This window comes from Mchenga conophoros, linkage group LG3 (assembly GCF_057382185.1).
Source record: "Mchenga conophoros isolate Kocher_MC1m ecotype Shallow Benthic linkage group LG3, M_conophoros_male_GT1.1, whole genome shotgun sequence".
Lineage (NCBI taxonomy): Eukaryota > Metazoa > Chordata > Actinopteri > Cichliformes > Cichlidae > Mchenga > Mchenga conophoros.
The window spans coordinates 46,737,656-46,755,966 of NC_140528.1; the positions used below are offsets into that span (position 1 = coordinate 46,737,656).

General features: G+C 39.2%; 1 protein-coding gene, 1 long non-coding RNA gene and 1 pseudogene across 2 annotated transcripts; all 3 read right to left on the minus strand.

Moving 5' to 3' along the window:
• Positions 1 to 4,976: 4,976 nt before the first annotated feature.
• On the minus strand, positions 4,977 to 7,119 carry LOC146579024 (uncharacterized). The gene is made up of 3 exons (XM_085269467.1): positions 7,061 to 7,119; positions 6,437 to 6,471; positions 4,977 to 5,822 (listed from the first exon to the last, which is right to left on the minus strand). The coding sequence occupies exons 2-3, from the start codon at positions 6,440 to 6,442 to the stop codon at positions 5,070 to 5,072; spliced, it is 759 nt and encodes a 252-aa protein (XP_085125593.1). The 5' UTR covers positions 6,443 to 6,471; positions 7,061 to 7,119; the 3' UTR covers positions 4,977 to 5,069.
• Positions 7,120 to 12,624: 5,505 nt separating this feature from the next.
• On the minus strand, positions 12,625 to 13,881 carry LOC146579025 (serine protease FAM111A-like; annotated as a pseudogene).
• Positions 13,882 to 14,379: 498 nt separating this feature from the next.
• LOC146579026 (uncharacterized) lies at positions 14,380 to 14,927 on the minus strand. The gene is made up of 3 exons (XR_014891671.1): positions 14,823 to 14,927; positions 14,666 to 14,728; positions 14,380 to 14,434 (listed from the first exon to the last, which is right to left on the minus strand). It is a non-coding gene; the product is annotated as an uncharacterized LOC146579026 (long non-coding RNA).
• Positions 14,928 to 18,311: the final 3,384 nt, after the last annotated feature.

Here is an 18,311-nt window from a genome sequence, read left to right on the forward strand (position 1 = left end):
TCACTGCTATTGGATACTTTGCTGGAACACAGTAAAGCTGTGGGTTGTGGGAATGACCCATAATGTTTTATCTAGGGGTCTAGATTTATGCCTGTAGTGCACTGCCGTGTAAATAATTTGCATTTACTGAATATATACTGACTGAGAACCACTGTTCAAAAGTTGAATAAAGAAACAAACTAATTTTTGCCTCTTTTTTTTTTAAATTAAAACCACCTTATAGAACATCACATCAGTAACAGTGTAGAATCCATGTCATTTATAGTTTACAAATGACAGTGTTTACATAGAATCATGACAGTGTTTACATGATATCACCCACTACTAACACGACTTTATTTACTGTATCTTTTGAAAAAAAAAATACCGCTATTTATACAGCAAAATACTTAAGAATATGTAACAGGAGCAGGTTTCATTCTTCCCTGATTTTATTATCACACTGTTCACCAAACACAGCAAACCTTCACCATCTTATCCAGGAGGGTCACCTCTTCACCCTCACATGGAAGAAGTAATCTGATTGGCATGGTGGTTTGTTTGAAGCAGGTCCCTTGTGTAGCGCTGGAACTCAGTCATGATGTTTCATCCATTTCATCGGCTGGTTTGCTGCAATAATGCCAAATAATTAGCAACTCTATAAATAGAAGGTAGTTCTGCAAAATCCCTCAGTAGGATGTTTGTTCTAATTTGCTATGAGCTCAGAGCGCATCGAAAATAAAACTAATAGGCTATAAAGAGTGACATGAACATATTTAGAACTTACCGGAATGAAAATGTCTGGAGCACCAACAGATATTTGGAGATGGAAGAGAACTGCACGTCAGCTCGTCTCACAGCTGCTATCCAGGCTAGACGCCTTCGTTTGGTAACATCGATACACGAGCTGCCTCATGTTGCTTCCAGGTTGGGAAAGAATGAAAAGATAAACCCTTTTTAAGCTTATTCTCTTGCCGGTCGTGCGATCGAACATTGCAGCCGACCACACAGCAAGAACGAACCATGGCTGTTGTGTGTTACTTCCATGCCCACCCCCGTGACATCACGCTCCAAAGCCCTATGGGAAACTCACAGAGAAACTCGTGGATTCTTCAACTGACCGCTGCGGCTCACCTGCACCAGGGTAAACCTCCGCCTACCCCACTCCTGCTTTACAGGTGAAAAGAGCAACAGGACCGCTGAGTCTTTGATGTTATTTATTTTCTGCTGTGTTTTACTTGCATCTATTTGAAAGACTGAGTGTAAACACACAAAAAAAAAATTATGTGCAGGAATGTGCAGAAAATAATTTCTTCCAGTCAGAGAATGTTGCATATAATTAAATTTTTGCTTGATGCATACAGTTAAAAGGTTAAAACTAATAAAACAAGTTTTAAAAAGAGACTTTTCCATTTGATTACATTTTGTATGATGGATTATGCAGAAAAAGTAGAATTGGGCTGAAAGATCTATCGCTTTATCACCTATTCAGGTTGTAAATCGTGTTTTTAAAAAGTAACTAAGTAATTAATTACTTTTGAAAATAAGTAATCAGTAAAATAACAGATAATATAGTAATCTATATGTGTACCATGCGTTCCTATTTAAGTCAAGAATCAGCATGGCCCTTTTGCTTATGATGTGATGAAATAGACACTTGTGAGAGCCGGTGGTTTATTATAGCCCGATGAGTTGCAGATTGCAGCAATAACGTCTGAAACAAACAAAGAAAAGTGACACACACTGTCTTTATAGTTTTGATTTCATTATTATTTTTATATTTTTATACAGTACATTTTTTAAGGTCCTATTTTTTTATTTATTTTTTTACCAAACCAATGCTTTCTTCCTCTACCTTTTTCATAAGTATTGTTTTCAATCATTTTTATTCTGAAAAGAAGTTCAAAACATACATATTTTCTCGTGAAGAATGGAATTTACTTAGGCAATTGCTTCCCGCAAAACACATTTTCTTCCTCATTTTAAAACTTAAAGCATGCTTGAGTAAATTTTCTATTAAAGTATGATGCTGTCAACTTAACATTAAACACTGAATGAACGTGTGCCTCTGTAATACTTTAATCAACAACAAATTCTAATGAGTCAAAAGCAGGGTGTTTTTTGTTCATTCAGTGCTTAAATTTCAAACTATATCAAATGCTTGGATTGTAGATGTGTAATATTGAAATATTTCATCCAGAAAAACATAAAGTTAAACCTTTTGGAGCTGTAAAGCTTTTAACTGTAGGTGTGTTAACCACGATGCTTTGCCAAACATCACAATAAATTATTTGTAATAAAGACAAATTACAATAAAATGAAACCTATAAAAACATACATCTATTTTCATGATCTTGCTGTCGTTTTTAAAATACACACAAGTACAAGTGACTTTTTATTCGTCATGTTTATTCATCATCTGTACAATAAATTATAAACAGAATATCAATCAAAATATACTTTAGGAAATTTGGCTCTAACACCAAATGAAAGCAACCTTCCTTTATGAAAAAGAGGAAAAGTCACATTAAAAACATATTTTAAAGGAAGCGGGACAGCTCAGTGTTCAAACCTGGGCCCTGTGCTTCGTACGTCGCTTACTACATCCAAGATCAAATGAAACATCCAAGACCAAATCATCGCGCTAACTCTGAGCTCGCTATTCCGGTTCCCCGAACACACCTGTTGTTGACGATTAGTATAGCTGGATGAAGTAATGTGAGATCACTGGGTGGCCCAACAGGGGCTACGCATCGATAGTAGAAACATTGATCGGCAACCCTTTGATTGGTCGGCGAAAATGTCGAAGGAGCGCGCTCGGTATTTTTCGGCAGCAGAGCAAGAACTCTTGAGTGAGGGATTTCAGGAGTTTCAGAGTTTAATTAAAACGCAAGGGAACACTGCAAAGGCTGCAAAAGCAAGGAGAGAGGGCTGGCAGAAAGTTGCTGACAAATCAAACTCGTAAGTAATTCAATAATAACAATAATAATGGAGTGGATTTATATAGCGCTTTTCAAGGCACCCAAAGCGCTTTACAATGCCACTATTCAGTCACTCTCACATTCACACACTGGTGGAGGCAGCTACGGTTGTAGCCACAGCTGCCCTGGGGCAGACTGACAGAAGCCAGGCTGCCATATTGCGCCATCGGCCCCTCTGGCCAACACCAGTAGGCGGTAGGGTAGATTTATCATATCACACCATATTATCCAATATTATATTACATTATATTATATTATAATATGTTATATTATATCCCCTTTCACATTAGAGCCACAACAGGACCCACTAGAACATGGGAACAAGTAAAAGTGAAATATAAGAATATTCTACAGAATGGTAATATTTATCACTTATATTGCTTGTCGTCTCTTGGAAAGAGACCCTGGAATAATCTGTTTGTTTGTTCATAACAGCAACCAAGAAAAGGGCAGAGCAAAAAAAGACAGGTGGTGGTCCTGCACCCCCTCGTCAACAAGTTGGTTAAGTGAATAATACCCTCACGGGAAAATCGATATCTCTCTATGAGCACACTGTCGCGCTGAGCTAAAGGATCCTGTCTGTCCCGCAATATACGCTGAATTCTGAGGACTCTCCTTATCAATCTTGCACCTTCTGCAATGGTTGGCTCGCGTATACGGACAGGACATGGCTGTGACAGGCTTCCCAAATCCACCTTCGCTTTTATAGCCGTGGTCTCTCATCTTGATTACACGAAGTAATTTACAATTGCTACTCTGAAATATGAATTACATCTGTAATAATCACATACATGTAATAGAATGTTAATAGTACATTTCCCTTTTTTAGGAAATGACCTGTATGTATCTGTGTGAAATCAATAAAAGGATCAAGTGCTGCATTATCTTTAGTTACATTGATGTTATTTATTTATGGTGAAACAGTGGTGGAATATCGCTGTTGCTTTCGTATGAATGACGCGGACATACCTGCGTGGCCGCGATCTAATCCTGTTTACATAAAGTAAACCTGCTCCCCAGCAGGTTTACGCTTACGGCTCTGTTGCTATGACAGCAAGTCCCGGATGGGCTTCGGGGAACCGAACGATCCAGGATCACGCGAAATCGTCAACAATCTCATCCAGCTAACTCACTTAGCGCGGTACGAAGAACAGGCCCCTGAAGTCCAAAATGAAACAAGAACTGAGCCTAAAATGTCATATTAAAAACAACAAGAACTAAAAAGAGTCATGTTTTCATGGTCCTGGATCTTGGACCCAGGGTTTATGAGCTTCTAAGATTCTTTTTTATTTTAGTATTTATTTATTTATTCATCTATTTATTTTGCTTTTAGTCATCAGTCGTGTTTCTTTATTCTTCTTTCTTTGGTCCAGTTAGTCCAGTTGGTTGTTGTTTGTTAATTAGGTTTAGTTTCTTGTGTTTGCTTCCGTTACCTTTAACCTCTGAGATGTGCTTTGTATAATGTTTAATCTTTAATTTGGTTTATTATCAAGTGTCAAGTATTCAGGTTGTTCTTCTCAGGTTGTTTCCTGTTTTACTCTGTAGGTTAGTTGTCTGTGATATCTTGTGTTACTTTACTGCATGTCTGTCACTCACCTGATTGTTTCCAGCTGCTGATAATTAGTCTGAATCTCGTCTCTTAAGTGTTGTTGTGTTTACAGCCTTAGTATGTCTCTGTTGTTGTCGTGGCATCTGTCATGCACCCCTTTTAAAACTTCCTGGAGGAATCTCCTTTTTTTCCTGGATTTTGTTATTAATGAATTTTTACAGAAGTCTGTCTCCTATGGCTGGCATGTGGATGCTGTCAGTTCACAATCTGTATGATATTTAGTCTCTAACTTGAATACATCACAATCAGACTAACAACATTTTTGAGCATATATTAAACAGCTTTGGTAAGACAAAAAAAAACAACAAGATTTTAAGCAGATAAACTTAAATATGGAACAAAAATACAATTTATTTTTTCAAAGACACAGACTCACAAACTGAGAAGTTCACTATTACAATTTCTTGTGATGACAAAGTTGGTTTGAATAAATCTGTACCAAGGTTGTTATAGCAAACTAAAACTAGGTTTTGGGAACAATTACAATTAAAATTACATCTTTATTGTTGTTGAATATATGTTGAGCTGCTTCTTCCTAGTACAGTTGTTTGGTATGTGGATGGGTATCTGTCGAGAGCCACATCCTTTAGTGTCCGGGCAAAAATGCGGACTTTGTCTTTCAACAGATGGACTTTATCATAAAGACAATTTATGTTTATGGTAGGGTGTTTGGCGAAGTGGACATTGGCCAGCTTCTCACACTCTTTTTCTAGTCTGCTGTTGATCTTGTTGATGGTGTCACAGTGCATGTTTTTCATTGGAAGCAGGGCTGACATGACCACTCTGCTCTCGGGGAAAGTGTTGGAAGCTTTCTCTATGACTCCTTTCAGAGATTCTGACAGTCTGTCCTGCTCTTGCCTCAGCTGACTGGAGCCAGTGTGGATGATGATGTGGGTTGGAGTTCCCAGATGCTCCTCTGCCAGAAGCTCAATGGCTTTTTGAGTGTTTGGACAATCAAATTTAGCCACTTTGTCCCTGGGGAAAAGTTTCTTCTCACGTATAAATCTTCCATTGGAGTCAATGAGGATGACGATGTCATTCTGGGCCCTCTGTTCTGGTTGTGAGGGCTCAGGGTTTGGACCTATGTGTGACATTGCGAGGATCTCTCTCAACACCTGGATCTCTCTATCTTTTTCACAAAGCTGTTCTTGTAAAGCTTCTACAGTTTGTTCCTCTGTTTCGTCTTGGCTTGAGTCTTCCTCAGTCTGGTCAGCATTGCCATTAAATGGAGGGGCAGCTGTGTCTTCACCGCTCTTATAAACAATATACAACAGCATCATTAATATAACATGCAGACTGATAATTACTAATTACTAACACAGTATGTGTGTGCTACAAGGCTGTAGTAAGTAAGGGTCGCTGCAGCACCCCCTGTTGGATTGCAGAGGATTAGCATGGCCACAACTACTCACTATAAAGACTGAATACGAAATAGCATTTAGTTTTCTTATCTTATTCTGCTATATAAACTATTTTTAGGTCAGGCATGGTTTGCCTTTTGTCCTCTCTCTCCGCTTTCTCCCCTTCCCTCGTCCCCCACTGGTTGCAGTGATGCCTGCCCCTCCTTAAGCCTACTTATGTGGCACGTGACTGAACACCACCTAAAACTTGATTTATAGTAATGTAATAAACTACATGTTGCTGCTACACAAACCTCAACACCTGTCTAAAGTCCATCTGGCAGTATTATGCTGTTTAATCACAGCCTTTTGGTTAGAAGGAGCTGAATACTGCTGTAATAATCCTCAGTATCTATTTTGCTAAAATAATTGCTATTATTCCTCTTCTGAAGGAAGAATAATATTAAACACTCAACAAAAACCATAAGAAGCTACTAATACATGATTTAGCACATACAGCCACTTACCGCCATCTTGATGCTTTCCTCTTTTGAGATTTATTCTGAAAGAGAATAATCATGTTAGGAGGACAGATTCTCTGTATCTATGAAGCGCCTTGAGGCGACTTTTGTTGTGATTTGGCGCTATATAAATAAAATTGAATTGAATTGAATTGACAGCTGGAGATACTCTCTCGTACTAACACAACACAAGTATAAAATATGCAGGAGGAGTTATGTTATAGTACAAAAAAATCCTCCTCTTCAGACTCAATTAGCACGTTTCTGATCAAATTTCAGCCCTTTTAGAAACAGATAGACTGTGGAACCCACCCCACTTATGTTATTAGTCATTTCGATTTAATGTTAGCTCACTTTACCTTCCTGACATAGACAGATGTGGAATAATAGAGAATAAGGTTCAACTTGGCACACAGTAACACAAAAAACAAGTCATTTTCTTTCTGTTAAATGAAAAAAAAAGGGCTGACAACATTTTTAAAGTGAAAGTAACTCAAATAAAAATATAGCTGGAGGGCTTTTTTCTGCACTGGAGCAAACATTTTTGTTCTATTTTTAGATAACATTTTTGAAGACATTTAGATTCTACACCATCCATTCATTAAAAAAGAAAGAACGTGAGCGTCTTACCACAGCTTTACTTGAAGAGATCAGACAGGACAAGGCAACCTCAGCTGACACCGCTTGACTGACTTTCAGGTAGTGGTGGTGGATTATTTTACTATTTATCGGCTGATGGCGTGGCCCTGACTTGTTTTGCAGGTTCTTTTGTACTTACCCAAGAATATTTCGTGCGCACATCTTCAACAAGTTTTTCAGCATACCAACAATAGTTAAAGTGAACAAATGCATAAAAATGAAACTGAGTGTGCATTATAGTCACACAAAGCAAGAACTGAACTAAAAATTGCCTATGTTGGCAACCAGTACATGCCCATGCTACAGTATTGTTTGGCCTGTGATTCCAGTTTATTGCTAGGCAACACGATGATGTCATAATATATAAGACATACAGAAATAAAATTGTCCAGAAGCAACATGATGATGATGATTTATAAATAATCTGGTTTATAGTGCTCTGCTTTCATTTACATTTGACAAATACTGAAGGTCAAAAGGTCTCTTTTAATGCATGTTATATGTTGATACTCTCTTTAGTCTCAAGTTTACTATTGGCAGAAAATCACTTAGTACAAGATTCCTTTACGCCTTTTCTAATTAGCACCTTGGGCAACAACAACCTACATTTGTTTTAACATGTGACAAGGTATAAATAAATAACATTACATGAACCTGACCTAAAGTAAAGCAGATCCAGTGTGGCAGGTTTCACAGCTACACTGACAGCAAAGAAATGAACCACATCCTTATTACAGTAACACCAGTGAATTTCCAGTAAATGCCTGTTGAATACTTACAAAATATTTAAAGACCAATCCCTTAATAAAATGTATTTTAGTTGTAAGATAAAATAAGATGGCCTTTATTAGTCCCAAAGTTGGGAAATTCACATTATTAGAGCAGCAGAGCGGAAAGAGCACGAATAAATAGACAAAGGATAATATAAGAACTATCATAACTACACATAAGCAACAGAGGAAAACACTCCAGTAAAGTACCATTCTTCTTTTGTTTTACACTTTCTTATCATCTGTCCTGAGACTCTGGTTTTTTGCAGGTACATTTATTTTAAAAACCAAAAAAGAAGAAGTGATATTTTGTTTTGCAGCCCCTCAGTGGGGTTAATTCTGGGAAAGGGAGTCCAGTTCTATTTGGAAAGGTTATAATGTAACATCGAGGCAATGATTGATGTCCACTTTGCTAAGAAAGTGTTTGAAGAGGGAACTGATTGACCCACCACATAAAGAAAAGCTAAGAGTGGTCAAGGGAAAATATTGCAGAATTTCGAATCTCGAGAGTTCACCTGAAACTTTGGCTGATTGTGACCTACACCCGTTTTCACACCTTGGCTCGTGTGATTAGGATCATTATGGGATCCTTTGTCCCTCTTGGGGGGACACTTCCATAGGCCTTAAATCTAGGACTTTCCACTATTTGATCCTGGAACTGAAGAAGGTTCTCGAATGAGAGGTGAAACGTCTTCAAGCAACTTAAAGAAGTCCAGACACTTTTCTTTCCAAGCTCCTTAGACTATGATGACCTGGATGACTGAGAACCTTCACAGACATATTGTGGAATCTATTCATCTGGACCTGCAGGTTGGTTAAACCTGCAGGTCCAGATGAGACTGAAGTCACCTGGATGTCTGACGAATCATTTACCCAATACAAATTATTTTTACTTATGCAAATTCAGACATTAGAACAGTGGTTTTCATTACTCTAACTCATTTCTTATTTCCCATATTCACCAAACTTATAGTTTGACTTTTCTTTTATTAAAAATAAAGATGATTTACAACTAACAGGAAAATTTCTGTTTTAGCACTCTGATCATTTTTACCACATAAGGATCGATGTTAAGATCATCAGATGTGATGTCAGGAGGAAGCCGGGGGGCTTTAATCTCTTTGTCTCACTGCTTTCAACACTTTTGAAAAAGTAGTAAACATAGGAAAGTTTGCACTGTCACCTTTTCTCTGTCTACTTCTATTTCATCAGTGAGACAGCAAATTTTAAAAGGAGACTTACTAAGCCCGCTTTTAATGTCATTCCTTCAGCACTTTGGTGGTGTTTAATGGATATAGGTTCAAGTGAAACCTAAATATATATTTAAAAAAATAAATTTACAATGTTTTCGTGCTTTCTCTTTTAGTATTATGTAACAATATAAAGGCACAGAGGGCAGTGAAATAGCTTTGATTTCTTACAATGAGAACATTTTTTTTTTAGTGAATATCCAAAAGCATTAAGTCCTTTCATTAACCACAGACGATCCAAGATCAAAGAAAAGAGAATAGATTGGTCAGTAGGTACTGCTTAGATCTGGGGTTTAAGTTTTGATGGCAATGAACCCCAAAAAGATCAGATTTTATTCTCCAAAAGTTTTTTCCTGGACGATTGAGAATGCATCAAGACATCAGATTTTATTGTTTTATAATGAGGGTTGTTGCTTGTAGTGTGGAGAAATGGTCACTAGGGGGAGCCGGTGGTGTATTGTTTAAAGCCAGAGGAGGCGTTCATTCCAGCAACAACCTCAGAAGAAAACATGAAAGTGTCACTGCTGTTTTTATAGTCTGAATCACTTATTTTATCCTTTTCCTTATTTAGAGGCCAAATTTCTATTTTAAGATAAAGCCCAAATATGGTGGATATGGTAAATGAGGAATCGCTGTAATTCACATCCAGGGAAGCGCTGAATTAACTGGGCAAAATGTCTTTATTTAAATAGCATGATATCTGAAAAATGCCTAAAATATTAGTTTGGTCCTCTGTATTGCCATGCTTTGTTACTTCCATGCTTCTGTTTCAAACTAAATCCAAGCAAACATCTTGTATGTAGATGTTACATTTGAAATATTATGTTCAGAAATACTGAAAATCAAGGCTTCTCCAGCTTTAAATGTGGTCTGATAGTCATGGTTCACTGAAGACCATAAAAACTGCAGACAAAAATGAAGATTTTAACTTTTGAAACCATGTAAAGCAGAGTTACAGCAACACCTTTCCACCTGGAGTGGAGTTTCTTGCTAAATTATAGTGTTCAAACTTTTACTTTTTTAATAACTTCACACAGACAAACAAGATACTGTCTGCACATTTAGGGCATGCTAACCCAAAAAAAAAAAAAAAAAAAAAAAAAAGACAATATAAAACAATTAATTGAAAAACTGAAAAGAATACATTCTTGTGATGATCTTCTATTAAAGTGGCAAAAGACCAGATTTAAAACTAGCGTCACAGCCAGAGGCCAATTCAAGGAAGTAGACTAACGCAGACAGCACTCAGAAACATCTGAGAAAAATCTGAGAGCAAAAGACTTTATTTACAGAGTGCGTGTAGGTGCACAGAGTAAACAGAAAGGCGAGGAGAACTTAAAAAATAAACCATAAACTTAAATGGTGCACAGAGCAAAACAATGATTCTATTACTCAATTTACTTCTATGAACTCCAACTAGAAGCATACTATGGTTCATAAACACAACTCCTTAGACAAAAAACACACAAACACTACCTGAGAAACAAGGGGTTAGCAAACATAATCGGTACTGTGAGGTTTCCGTGAGGGAGCCTTGGGGCTATCCGACACTGGGTAACTGCCAGTGCAGGACCTCTGGGGCGTGGGACGAAGAAAACGGGGGTAGTCACTAGAAACGAGGGAAACAGGAGTTAGCTGGTACACTATGATGCCGATCCAAGGTAAACATGGTGAATTGAAAACAGTCTTACTTTGGAGCAGGCGGAGGTGTACCATAGAGGGGTAGGGGGTCCAGGTGAGGGGAAACTTGATCCGATGACGGAATCCGTGAGAATCAGAATGCTGGGTGGGGAGGCAGGCGAGCATGTGAGAGAAGCTGTGGGCTGACCAACGATTGTTTCCAGGTAGGTTATGGCAGTGACTTAGCAGTATCCAGAGATCTTCTGCGAGCAGAAAGCACAAAGGTCAAATTACATGGAAAAACCTATGACAAGAAACAATAATAATAATAATAATAATAATAATAATGGATTGCATTTATATAGCACTTTTCAAGGCACCCAAAGCGCTTTTCAATTCCACTATTCATTCACTCTCACATTCAATAACTGTGGCAGCCTTGACTAACGCAGGTTTGCAGACAATCTGGCGAAGTGTCATTGTGAGCGTTGGTCTTAAGAAGTCGGCAGTTCAAATTAAATACAGGTGCAGCCTATCAGCGTTGATGCAGCGGCTCCACCCAGAGATGGAAACACCAGCACTGAGGAAGAACCAAGCACTCCCCTGGACGATGACAGTTCGTTGAAAAGTTGTGTTATGTGTTGTGATCGCAAATTTTGAAGTCAATAAGATACCCTCATTACGCTGATGATGTGGAGGTCCAGCTTTTCAGATCCAATTAAAATCAAATCACTTAAAAAGATCTTCTGGAAACTAGTAGAATTCTTGTATAAGAGTTTAATACACAGAATCATATGAACAGCAAAACCGTACATTTTACAGCAAAATAATATCAAAAAGCAAAGCTGTTGTTGGGTATTTTCCATTCCACCAAACAGGTGTCAGTTTGCACTTTGTTCCTCTTTTAAACTCCGACACTTGTTTTACATAACTTTCTGGCGCTACTCCATAACTTCCGAGCGCTGTTGCCAACATCAGTTATTTTTAATTGGGTCCCTTTGACGAAGACAGGCAGAGAGGCTCCCAGGTGCATCTTAGCAGGGCCAAGTTTATGTAACCCTTTGTATGTTGGCCATAATACAATCAAATGTTACTTATTGATCCTAATTTCAGACAGTATTGATCACATATGCTCATACAGCATTCACGCTCATACAACACGTGGCACAAACTTCAATAATATATTTGTGGATAACATTTGACCTAAATATGTGGGTCTTGTGATTTTAAGCATTTAGGTTAATTGCTTATCACAGTGATTCCATTATATAAACACGTAGATAGACAGACAGACAGACAGACAGACAGATAGAGAGTGTATACAACTATGTATGATTGCATAGTATATTGGAAGCTACATATAAAGGAATTTTTGCATAGAACCTGTATTGTATTTTTCAGACCATAAGGCACACTGTTGATTTTTGAGAAAATGAATGAATAATGTAGCAGCTGAGCGAAAAAAAACAAACAAACACAAAACAAACAAAAGAAATTGCTCAAAAATACTTCAGGGCATACAAACAGGGTATTTTACTATTAAAATATCCTGTGGTAATAAAGTTTATTCCACTAAGTAGAAAAGTAAAAGAAAACAGAATTAAAAGCCACAAGTAGGTGTGAAAAAAATGAAAGTTTGATGTGACATTGACATAATTTTCACAAGACATTACACAACATCATATCTTAAAAGCTGTGGATGCTAACAGACAGACAAACAGACAACCTGAACCAATTGGATACCGCTGCCTTCAGGGAGAAAAATACTCTGGTATGTACAAAACAGAAGATAGAATTTTATCATTTCTAATTACTATAATCATTCAGTCTCTTTATAACTATAAATGTTTTCCCTCTTGCTGGAGAATTTTTAGATCTGGTTACCTAACTAAGCTCAGCTTCGAGTATTTCAGTCTCACTCCATTTTATCCGAGCATTCTTCCAACAGTGCCTCAGGTCTGTCTTGCTTTGACCCCACAAAAGATGCAATAATGTTTTCTAGATGTGGATTTCCCTTTTCCTCCTCCTCAACTCTTTCCACCACCTCCCCATAGCCCTCTTTCTTCAGATTATCCACAAAGTTTTCAAATAGAGTGAGCAGAGGAAAGGCATACTTGAGCACACTCTGATTAGGCTTTAGAAGCCCAAAGAAATATCCACCAGTGTGCAAACCAAACACTCGTCCATGACCATCGAAAACTGGGCAGCCAGAAGAGCCGTAATACATGAAAAAGTTGTAGGTCACATAGATATTTTCAAATGGGTTATTTTTGATCACCTGATTGACTGCATAAAGAGTGATGAAGTATTCCTTGATGTCCTCACAATTTTTATTAACAGCCTCCTCTCGTCTGTCTTTCTCAATGATACATATAGGATCCATTTTTTTCACTCCTCCTCCTGGGTGTCCAACGATACAGGCCTCACCGTCTGAAGGTACAGGTCCAAATCTCTTGAGGAGCCCTGGTGGCACTTCCTCTGTTTCTAGCTTAAGTATGATGTAATCAAACTTCTTGTTGCCAAAAAACACCTTGGCATTAATCTTGTTCTTCTCTGATTCGTGTTTTTCAAAGTTAAAGACAGCAGTAACGTTTACAGATTTATGACAATTAGGTAATTTTGATTGAACCCAGTCTTCAAATAAGTGGGCATTCGTCAAGACATAGTTGTCAAAAAGCACAAAGCCTGTGCCCTGCTTTATGGAGGAACCAGTTATGAGACAAACTGACTTGCTCAGCTTTAGCAGCTCCTTGACTTTGTGAATTTCACTAAAAGACTCCTGGATCTTTCCAAAGTTCTCTTTCCCCAGGTTAAATGCTTCCTGTAAAGAATTCCCAGGGAATCTACTTTCCATGTGTTGTTTCAGAGGTGGACACTGGGCACGCAGTAGTTCATAGATGTTCTCAATGCTGCTGCCGCTTTATTTGGCTGCTCTTTTTAGACTGATTCCTGTCCGCTGTGCTACATTTAGATTAATCTTATTTCTGTCTTTCATTGTGATCATTTGATGCTTGTTTAGGTTTTTGCTGTTTGAGTTGTACATGGTCAGGCTGTTGATTTAATTCTTTTGCTTCAGTATTTGCTCCTCGTGAAAGACATATCTGGAATTTCTTATTTTCCAGATTATCAATTTTGTCTGTGCACTCAGTCTTACATTTGTCATTGATGTTGACCAGCTCAAAGTAGCCCAGGTCATCAGTGAAGCAGCCATCTCTTTTTAGAGCCTCCGCCACAGTTATCCCCTTCCCTCCGTAAACACAGAGATACCTGAACTGTTTTAAAGTGCCACTTTTAAAAAGTTGTTTTTTTTTTTGGCATTTAGTCCTCCCTTTGTATCAAAGTAAAAGACAGAATAGGCATCTCCTGGATGTACTATTTTGGAATCTTGGACCTGAGCCGATTCTACTTTTTCTGATTTACATGAAATGGTCAGAACCTCATGATCCCCAACACAAGAACATGGGAAATGTGTTGGAACAATTGATACGTCATCTCCTGTAACCATCTGAATGATAACATTTACATCTGCACCCTTGACCATCTTCTTATACTTATTTGAAGATGTTATGATGTCCATGTGGTTCCTGCAGGAAATCAGAGTGGGGAAATGGAAGTTTCAAACTTTTGTGGTAGTGAAATGAAGTGTATTTTGTACAAAAGGGAATATGCACCTTATAGGCATCACCATTCTCTTCCTTCATTGTCACTGGATGAGGTGTAGCAGTCTGCAAAATAAGAAAACAAAGTATATTTTCAGTTTAATGTGGTAACTATTAGAATTACTGAATAACCCTATTGAAGAGTTGTTTGACAATGTCAGTAAGGGAAAGATTTATATTTATTTCTAAGGTCAAACTTTGCGTTACACTGGACTAAATATTACATATCAAAAACACAAAAAACTTAAAGATGTATGTATCTTTCAGTCAGCTCAGGTCACATTGATGTGGCCTCACCTGAGAGGCTGGAGCTCCCTGTAGCTGCATGCTCACTCTGCGGCTGTCAGGACCAGGACTGCCCTGATAAAAACATGTGCACGTACAAATGAAACCAGACAAAAGACAAATGATGAAGCATGAATACTGTAGTATTATTAGACAAGCTGTTACTTACAATTTTCTTCCCCAAAAAGGGCCTGACATCCTCAGTTATCTTTTGCCATTTCCTGGGAAACATTTTCTTCTGATATCATAAACATAAAGTCAGAGTATGTAAGATGTTTCTACAGCTGCTTCAATCATTATTATTTTATATTTTTTAATACAGATCTTGTTTACTCACTGTACCACAGTGCAAATACACAAACTTTGATGATTCTGCCATTGAAGTCCTGAAGAAGTGATTTTCTGTGTCAGGCCTTTAATGTATCTTCAAACAAAAATCCAAGTTCAGAATATAGCAAACGTAGTTCAATCTGTGTTAAAAGCAGAATAAATACAGATATAACTTAAAAATAAGAAAGTGTCAAACTCATTAAATGCAATAACAGTTTAAAAATCTATATTTGCCTTGCCAGCGTGCTGGAGTTTTCAAAACTGGATCTGGGCATATAGGGTGCTGTGCAAAAGTTTCAGCAAGGTGTGGAAAAAATGCTGTAAACAGGAAAATAAAGAATGCTTTTTTTCCCTTTTTTTTTTGACTGTTTATTGGCCTCAAATGGCGTATTGCACATGGTTCGCTGGCTTACATGCCAGTCAGACCTCGCGACTGTCCACAAGTGTCTCTATTCGGGCCCACTCTTGCTGGTGACGAAACTTGAGTCGCTCCACACTTGGGCCCTCAGTGAACTGAGCAACCAGCCCCTCCCCTGTCGTGGGATGGTGCAGGTTAGATGCTCAGCTACTGGGAGAGGCCTTGGGCCTTGTCCTACCTCAGCCATCCACTGAGTGGCCGAGCTGCTGTGGCAGGCTCTCTCTCCCTGGCAATGTGTCACTGCTTAGTGCCAGGTGGGGATCTGTTATGACGCCGCTTCTCCGGCCGGCAGCCCCAACTTCCCGTCTGCAGCATCGTCCGCATTTCGCAGGTTTCTTTCACAGTGATAGCCAGCTGCCATGCTCAAGTGGCCTGGTAGGCTGTGCTCCCCTAGTGTATTGCCTGCAGTTCGCCGGCTTACACACCAGTCGGACCTCGTTGTGTCTGATATGTCGGCCAGCGAGTGAGTGTTATCCAGCCTGCAGCGCTGGCTCCCTGTTTGGCGTTGCCCGCTTCTTGCAGGGTTGCACAGCCAGTGGGGTCCCCACTCAGCAGCTCGTGAGCTACGCTTCCTCTCCTTACTCTGCCCCTGGGATTCTGGGTTCTGGCCCTGGGCACCCCAGGCCCCAGCTGGGGATCCTTGGGGAGCATGCACGTGGGCTCGTCCTTGCCAACCGCCTGTGCTTTCTGGCGTGCTAACCACGTGCCGTGCGTTTACACGCTTGTCAGATCTCGCTGTGTCTGATACTTCAGCCAGTGAGTAAGAGCTCTCCAGGCTACAACGCTGGCTCCCTGTCTGGTGCATTGCCTGTGTGTCACAGGCTTACACGGCCAACACAGGCCCACTCAGTGAGCTGGGACTTATGACTGACCTTAAGTGTCTCGTTTGAGTTCACTCTTGAGGTTCATCTGTCTGCGGACAGCACGTAGTGACAGTGCTGGGGGTGGACTTTCAGATCGTCGCCTTGCTCAGCCCTCCACTTCAGCAGGCTAGGCTGCCAGCAGAGGTGGGTCGAGTATCCAAAAATTGTACTCAAGTAACTTTAAAATATTATTACTCAAGTAAAAGTGAAAAGTAGTCTTCACAAAAGTTACTCGAGTAAGAGTAAAAACTCTCAAGTAGTGAGTAACTGTTTGAGATGTCTGATTTGATAAATAAATGCTATCAGACAAACAAAAATAAATAAATATACACATTTTTGTATTTTAAAAAGGAATATATGTAAAAACATCAACAAAATAAGGCACAACAATTCTAATTTCCAGATTTCAGATTTCCACAACATTTTTCAAGCAATGATGGTTAAGCTTCAGCAGCAGTTTGCTCTCAAGGTTCTTTCTGTGAAGCTCTAACTGTTTAGCAGTGAACAGGAGTCCTGCATGACTGAGAAGTCCTTCACAAGCTCCAGATGCAGGAAGAGCTGTATTGATTTTGATCGACAGCTTCTTGATGTGAGGAACGCCATGCAATAGAGCCACACCTCCAGTGAATGGACATGAAAGGTACCTCTCCAGCCCTACTTCTGGCTTTCCTGACCCCATGGATCCATCATCTTAGTCGGTTAGGCTGCTGTTTGTGCTGGCCTCATCCAGCTCTGAGTCTAGGTGATGTCTGATGAAGTGGAGACCTGTGGAAAGATGTATGGTTTTCAAAAGAATTAGGTCTGGTCATTATAGTGCTGTATACACTGCAGCTGTGGATGTTTGGCAAAAAGATTTGATCACACTGGAGATGTTTTTTACTAACTCTTGTAGAAAAACAAAATCTTGTCATTCATATCCCGCACAAACAGTTTGCAATGAATTCCAGATTAAGTTTAAAATAAGAATGCGTGCAAGGCCAAGCAGTGCTAGCCAATAGATCCTCCTGTTTGGCTGTTACTCTGGGAAAAGACAAGAAAGACGGTGATGCAAGCGTGACTGGAGCTGCGATGTAGCCTATATAATATTTATATTGTAACGTGATAACGTGATAATTCTGTATATTGTAATAACGTGATATTATATTGTTCAAACGTGAAAAGTATATTGTTAGAACAATATATTTTTCATGTGTGATATATCACATTATAACGTGATATATCTCTTCTTTTCTTTTGCCTGGGTGGCAGCTCTACGCTTCCGTATCCGAGGCTTTTCAATGTGGCCTCACAAAATTATCACGACTACAAACATGAAAAAAGTTGGATGGACATTGCTGCTCAATCACAGCTGCCTGGTCAATGTTTTTCATTAGTAATTTAGCAAAGTTGACGGTGGTGTGTGTGTCTGTGTGAGTGAAAGACAGAGAGAGGGGGAACGAGAGACAGATTTTGTATGATAAGCTTGATGTTATGGACGCACAGTTTGAGCACTCAGGTCGCATCAGAGCATCAGGCCGTATGGTGTGAGACCTGCATCGTGACCTATGAACTTCTAACCCCTGAGATTCAATTGTACAGTTTGAGCAGGAGCTGAATAACGTGACTGAAAGAAATTGCACAGTGTTTGCCCAGCTTAATGCAGACTGTTTAAACTAAACAAGCTGCTGTTTCACATAATAAAGCCTGTCAGCCGCAGTATTGCCTTCTGTTTTAACAGTTAAAGCAGTAGAGACGAGCTGTTGGCATGTGCGTGGAACTCTAGCGTCATTAACCATGCGAGCAGTTAAAAGGACAGCCGAAGCTGCACTCGCAGTTCGAGCTCGACACCGCTGCTGTAACATAAGACTGACATCCAGCGAACCACAGCTAAAAAGATATTTAGAGAAAACTTACCCTTTCCTCAGGTTACACGAGTTGAGTTTTTTCACGCTGAAAAGTTGTTTTGGCTCTCACTGAAGACACCGACGCTGAAGACATAGCTGTTCTTTTGTACTTCTTTTAAGCAAAACATTCTTTGTATGTGACGCCAAGGGTGTTCATCCTCCTC